Below are 7,039 nucleotides of genomic sequence, written 5' to 3'. Positions count from 1 at the left end.
GTTTTAGTCCCAATAACAGTCTTTGTCAGGCGCGTAGGCAAGAGTGCTGTGCATGCCGATGTTATCCACGGCGTTCGTGACTTCTTCAACCATCACAAACATCTTGTCCTCGTCTGGGTTGTCACAGGTTGGCTCTCCTATCTCATCTTCGGATGGCAGTGGTTCATATGTGTTAGTTATTTGTTGATTCCAGAGAGCCATTACCTGCGCAGTGGCTTTTTTCTCAGCCAAGAGGGATAAACTGTTAGAAATAGTGCGTACAAAGATGGGTAATACACAAGGCAATACAACACATCCCGCAGCAATCATACCAATGAGCGCTACAATAGCTTGCAAACCAGGCAATTTTGGGAACCAGGATCCAAACATGTCTCTTACTTGAGCAGAGTCAATAGGTGGGGTGTACCAGTAGTTGTAAACAGTGGTGGCCCCCACGTTAGTCTCAGACACCTTTTGAAAGAGATATTTCTTTTCCTGTAGATAAGATCTCTGCCAGCTGTGTGAGCCGCAGGTAACTCCTGCAGCGTCGTTAGGACCTTGACCTTTGCTGATGGCAAGGCAAACATCAAAGCATACTGAGGTGTTGGTACCCCCCCCCAAGTGACATTATGGGTTATGTACCCATTTTTTGTTTGACTGGTAGAGAACATTCCTGTAAGATCAGAACTGGAGCCACCTTTGTATGCATAGACATATAGGGATGCTGTAATGGGTCCCACTGCCTTAGGCTCATAGCACTGAATGCCTTCGGCAGTGTAACATCGCGCATATTGAGTGTTGTTATGCAGACAAGGGGAGACCGTCGTGGAGTTGCACTCAGGCTTCAAAGTATGATAGATCAGGGTGGATTGGGTTTTCGTTCCGCTGCGAGTAGTTTTGATGCAGGCGTCGCAGGAGGATGGGGTGGCTGTCGTATCGGCAGGAACGATGTGGAAGCCCAGGACGCAAATGATGAATGCAGTGGGCAGCTTCATGATGCTGATGTAGGCAAGGCTGGTTTGGGTAGAAAAGGCCTCACTTGTCGTCCGGGGACCCAGGTGGTGGCGTTGTTGTAGGAAACAGCAGTGTACCCTCGTCCCCAGGTTATAAATTCAGCAGGCCCGTGCCATGTGGGATCTGGCAACTGTCGAAAGTAGACTGGAGGTCTAGGAGCATCCTTGGATGGAGAGCAAAAGTGTCGAGAGGCGGCAGAAGAAGCAGGTGTGCCAGACTCATTCAGGAAATTCAGTGTAAATAAGCACAAGTTAAGCTTGTTTTGCAGCGTGGGTAGCCCTGGGGTGAGTTTCCTCATCGAGTTTTGAACTTTGTCAAGAGCATTCTTTAGGGTCAGATTGGCTCTTTCTACTATGGCCTGCCCTTGAGAATTGTATGGAATGCCAAATTTGTGCAAAATGCCCCATTGTTTACAAAAGGTAGCAAAGTTGGTACTAGTATAGGTGGGGCCATTATCAGTTTTTAATTCCGAGGGCTTTCCCAGGCATGCAAATGACCGGATGCAGTGGTTAATGACATGTTTTGTGGTCTTTGCGGGGAGGCCATGATGAACCCTGAGTATGTGTCCACTGAAACATGGATATATTTCCATGGTGCAAAAGGTGCATACTGGGTTACATCCATTTGCCAAATTTGGCAGGCTTTTAAGCCTCTGGGATTTACTCCCATTGGCAGGGCAGGGGCTTGCTTGCTGCAAGTAGGGCATTGTTGAATAATTGCAGCAGCCTCTTGGGCGGTGATTTGGAATTCCTTCATAAGAGCCCTTTTATTTTGATGAAAATAGTTATGACTGTCCCAAGGGGTTAGGGGAGAAAGAGAGAAAGTGGATAGAATAGTAGCAGCGGATGCGGCTGTTAATTGCTGCAATGCAAGCAATTTATTTGCTGGCAATGGCCATTGATCAACCCAAACAGGAATTATCCGTGGTTAAGGTTAAGCGAAGGGGAAGAGGGTGAGTCATTCTAGCTGCAATTTAGCATCAAATTGAGAGAGCAAGTCCCTCCCCCACAAATTCGTGTGAAGGGGGAGGATGATGGGCTTAATTTGTGCAGTCCCTGTGAGATTTTCAGAAGTCACAGGGAGCCAAAATTTACTGATGCGAGCCGTTTGAATCCCTCCTACACCTCTTACCGATGGGGAGGTCTCTGTTTCCCAGTCTGTAGGCCATTCGTCAGAGCGTATCACCGAGACGTCCGCACCAGAATCCAGAGGACCGGTGAAGCGGCGACCCTTGATTAAAGCCAAGAGTGTGGGCTTAGTTTCGGTGATAGATCTAGTGAGGGCAAGCACATCAGAGGGAAATTGCGGTACCATGATCATTTTTGCTCCGACGTCACCCTTTTGTAACTTCATTGGAAGAGTGGATAGCACAGAAAGGTTAATGGCTGAGAGTTTTGAGAAAGGATAAAGCAGATCGGGAACCACAGAGATTCCTTTGAGGAGGGCATGAGGGTGAGATTGTATAAGAGCAGTTTTATCGGAGGAGAAGGAGACAGAAGGAGGAAGCTGTGCGCTGACAGAGAGTGGTAGATGGGGAAAGGATATGAGCACATCTTCTGCCACTGATAATTCATACACAGTGGATGGTATATGGGCAGCCTTGGGAGAGGGGCTAGCTGCCAGCCCCTCTACTCATTTCCCGAGGGTTCAGTTTTTGATTGACATTGATTAGCCCAATGATAGCCTTTCTTACATTTCAGGCAGACTGTTTTTGGTCGAACATCTATACTGGTGGAGGGCTTTGCTGCCCCCCCGCCGGGGGCTCGACATTGTGATTTAAAATGGCCGGGCTTCCCACAATTGTAACAATTACCAGATGGCTTATTACCTCTGGTGATAGCTGCAGCCATCATTTCGGAAGTATATTGGTGTGTTCCCACCACCCTGCAAGCTTGTAGGAATTGGGCTAGAGTGGCATCTGGAGAATTAATCAAAGGAGTAAGCAAGGTTTTACAGTCTGCATTAGCGTTCTCATATGCCAATTTAAGGAGAATTTCTTGCCGAGCCGCCTCATTTGTAATTTGCCTTTGCAGGGCCGTTTGGAGGCGTTCAATAAAATCGGCATAGGGTTCATTGGAATTTTGTAGAATTTTTGCAAAAGATTGTGCGGAGGTATGAGGGTCATCCAAGCGAGAGAGAGCAAGCAAAGCAGCTTGTGCAGAAAGGTTAAGAGCATTAATATGGCTATTATATTGAGCTGTGGGAGCAGCAAAGGCACCCTCTCCTGCCAGTTCATTTGCGGTAAAATTCAGATTTTGAGCTGCCAATAGTCGACAATGATGGAGAAACTCCGATCGCCATACAACAAATTGAGTCCCCGTTAGAGTCATATGAAAAAGGCTATGCCAATCAGCTGGGATCATTATATGGGCGTTAGCCATCATTCTAAATAATCCCATCGTAAATGGAGCCTGAATACCATACATTTGCACAGCTTGTTTGATATCCTTGATTAATTTAACAGGGATGGGTTCCCAGTGTGGGACGTTTTGTCCCTGCGCATTCTGCGTATAAACTAACGGGAATGCCGATGGGCAGTCGGAGTGATCTAACTCACCAGTTCTAACTCCCGCAGCGATAGCGGCATGAACCACGCCCATAGGAGGGGGTAAGGCAGGAGAGGAAGGCACAGAAGGGAGAGCAAGAGAAGAAGAAGAGGGATTGGGTGAGGGGGGTCAGGAGAAGGGGGGGAGGTTTACCGACCTCATTTGCCTCTGGGGGGGGCAGTCGGTTTAAGAGACACAGGCGCCACAGCGGGGGGCAAGAGTTGTACAGCAGGATTCACATAGGGAGGGGGTCCAGAAAGGGGGCCAAGTAGGGGTTGCTCTAGAGAGGAGAGAGCCTCAAAAACCACCCTCCAAGCAATTAATATAGACGAAGGGGCCCTAGGACTTGCGTGAAGGTATTTTCCAATCTCCTTCCATACTGTAGTTTTGATACTGCCTTTAGCCGGATAAGAAGGGCAGTGTTGCCAAATGTATTCTAGGAGTTCCTCAATAGAGGTTTTTGTGAGGGGGGCATGAAGGGAGCCTCCCTTTTTAAAGGTAAAAAAATTTCGTTTGGTCAATTCTCTGATTTCCTGAATGTGAGCTGCCTGCTCCTTAGAGAATCTACCACCCATACTCACAAGGGATCCGTTGTCGCCAGCGATTCAAGCGGATGGGGTGCACCAAGTCTATTCCAGACGATGAGAATGGGTGGGCCAAAGACGTATCACTTTTGAGTGGATCACGTCGGGATCACCAGTTGTGGTGGTCTCTCATGAAAAGAAGACACAACGCAAGGCTGTCTCGGGATGAGAGCTCAGAGCAAACTCTGAAACCCTCTTTTATTAGAAGCAATCTTTGTTAACGTAGCAATTTTTGTTAGCGTCCTATCACAAACGCGTTACATCACACAAAATGCACTGATCATTCGCATAAGCATACAAAGCTGCAAAGTTTAAGTTTGCTACAGTTCTGGTTAAGAAATGGCAACAATTTGTCCTTGCTCCTTGCTTCGTGTTCCAGCCAACCACCAGAAGGCTCCGTTGTCCTAGCACGTACACAAAGAACAAAGAATAATTCCCACAATAAAAACTCTGGTTTCTCTTAAGATCATTTTGCCTTTTACAAAATGAATATATTCCACAAAATGTCTTCAATTTCTATTTTACTGCACAATTATGCGTTCTGAGATTCTGAGCTTAAGAGACTTGTATAGCATAAAGCAGGGCTATCAAAACTTGCAGACTGCGGGCCAGATGCATCACGTGCTGGCCAAGTACACGCCCATTTTAGCAAAGGGGAAAAATCATGATATATCACATGACAGCACCGTGACAATGTGAGTTTGACACTCCTGGCCTAGAGAGAGATTCTCCGAAGGACCATCTGTCACCATGCTAGAAGCATCTTTTCTGTTTCAGTAACAGAATAGGGCACAACAATTTGTTTATAACAGTAACAGACACTCCTCCCAGCTAGCTTTTGAAGAGAAAATTTGTGTGGTTGCTCAAGCCTGTAAATTCCAGGATGTTGAGTTTTTCAGCAAGCTCCATCAAACTCAAGTGGCAAAAATCATGCTTTATTAATTTTATTAATTAAAAACTTTGCAGGTCATCTTTTAAAAAAGGCCCAAAGCAGCAAACAATCAACTGTTTAAAAATCAGTTTAGTTTCAGATATGTTTGAAGGGATGGGAGGTTAAACAGAAGAATTGGCACTGCAGAGGGACCACTTAAGCAAGCTCAGAGTAACATTGTATATACAGACAAACCTCTTCACAAAACTCTCTTGTAACAGAATTTAAACAATATTTGTTTGGAGACAGGATAAATGACCTGTTTTGAAAGACAAATCTATCCTACTTTCTGAAGCATATCTTTGTTACTACAAGCCACCAAGAGATTTCACTAACTTAAAAATTTGTCCACATGCTAACAAGGGGCTATTGAAAACTTTTATCTTGGATTTTCCCAAGAATACTCAAGACATGGAGGCAACAATGAAGGATGCATGTAGCTTTCCCCTTCCAAAGTGGTAATGAATAGGACACATTCAAAAATTAAATGCAGATAATCCTCATTGAAGAACCAATCAATCAGCAAGTGTTCAAAGTTGCAAATGTCAGCCTTCAAGATTTTCTTCTTTTGCTTTGCATCTTTCGGCTGTCATAAGTAACGGGGGAGGAGGGGGGACATGGTTATGGGAAGCGAGCTGGAGGTGTTACAAAACAGAACTGTATAAGTTGGGGCGGAAGGTTCTTGCTTAGGCTTCTATCCTATGCTATGCGCAGCCGCAACTCTTTATCAAAATATGTCAGGGTCAACGGACAGAGGCCTCATCACCACCTGGAGATGCCCACATGATGCTATACACAACTTTTAATTGGATGAGCCAATTGAACTATTGGGGGTGGGAACATTGCCATCACTTTGTATATGTGTTTCACACGCTCATTTTCTCAGATTCAGAATTCTTCTGTTACTACCACTTGATTTCCAGTAAAAGATATCTTTTCACTAATTAATGGAGTCTAAGTATTTCTTTCTTGGATTTTGAATGGAGCACCATCTGACATTATTCTGAATCTCAGTTTACCAGCCCTCCCGGATAATTAAAAAACTTTCTTCCGAGGGGGTTTGAACACAATGTCTAATCCAGCCAGTGACCAAGAAGACTTGGGAGCGACTGGAGGACCAGATTCCCTGCTGTTAGAGGCGGCAGGGGAAGAATTAGCAGAATTAAGTCTTGACGAAAAACCAGCTGTAAAGCCCAAATGGTCCCTGGGAGTTGGCTGGAAAGATCCTGAGGAAAAGCCTCCTCCAGGAGTGACCACTACCCGTCGGCGTGGAAGAGAAGAGCCATGGCAAGGGAAGGAAAGAAAGAATTTGTTATTAACTCAAGCCCTGCATCTTCTAAATGAAGCTGTCGGAGAAACTCAGACTGATCAAAGGTATGAGGGGGAAGAGGGGGAGGCAGCCCCAGCCAGAAGAACCAGAGCAGCCACCCCCATAAATCAACCTGGGCTGGCGCAACAGGCAGCTGCAGCACAGGGCCCCCCAGCGGGGGGAGTAATTGGCAGAAGGTGTAGAACTCCAAAGGTGCCTCCATTGGAAGTAAAATATGGGGGGGGGATCCCAAGGAGTTAGGATTTTTCCTGGCACAAGTCTGGAGCCATGTGGAGGAATATGGAGAGGATTTTTCCTTGGAAGCAGTCAAAGTTAGTTGTGTGACCTTCTCTGGAGGGAACCGCTACAGATCTTTCCTGATCAAATCACAAACACACATATTTTTATTAGGTAGAACAAGTGAAGGTTCTTTTTCAGCTGAAGAATTTACCTCTCTTAAATAGATTCTCTTAATTAAAAATAATATCTATTTCATACTCAGTCATTTTAAAAATAAAAATAAAATGATTCCAAAAGAATCAGCAGTGTCCTTTTGCACATATTTTCAGTATTTTATACATATAGATATTTTTGCATGTTACGAGCTAAAATGATCTTACAATTATTCTACATATTTTTTCTTGACTTTTTTTTTTCTGAAGCATAGCCAACAGAT

At 45.1% G+C, this 7,039-nt stretch overlaps 1 protein-coding gene across 1 annotated transcript; it reads right to left on the bottom strand.

Annotated features, from left to right (window-relative positions):
• Positions 1 to 2,500: 2,500 nt before the first annotated feature.
• LOC148128866 (endogenous retrovirus group K member 8 Gag polyprotein-like) lies at positions 2,501 to 3,593 on the bottom strand. The gene has a single exon (XM_087947315.1). The coding sequence runs from the start codon at positions 3,591 to 3,593 to the stop codon at positions 2,622 to 2,624; it is 972 nt and encodes a 323-aa protein (XP_087803441.1). The 3' UTR covers positions 2,501 to 2,621.
• Between the last annotated feature and the right edge of the window lie 3,446 nt (positions 3,594 to 7,039).

This window comes from Notechis scutatus, chromosome Z (assembly GCF_049901735.1).
Source record: "Notechis scutatus isolate UNSWTSFEM ecotype Mainland chromosome Z, rNotScu1.2, whole genome shotgun sequence".
Lineage (NCBI taxonomy): Eukaryota > Metazoa > Chordata > Lepidosauria > Squamata > Elapidae > Notechis > Notechis scutatus.
The sequence above is the reverse complement of the archived record's forward strand: the minus strand, read 5'-3'. Positions and strand labels throughout refer to the sequence as shown.

Excerpts from the sequence above, each read along its gene's own strand:
- LOC148128866 (XM_087947315.1), bottom strand. The coding sequence starts at position 3,593 with ATGGGCGTGGTTCATGCCGCTATCGCTGCGGGAGTTAGAACTGGTGAG.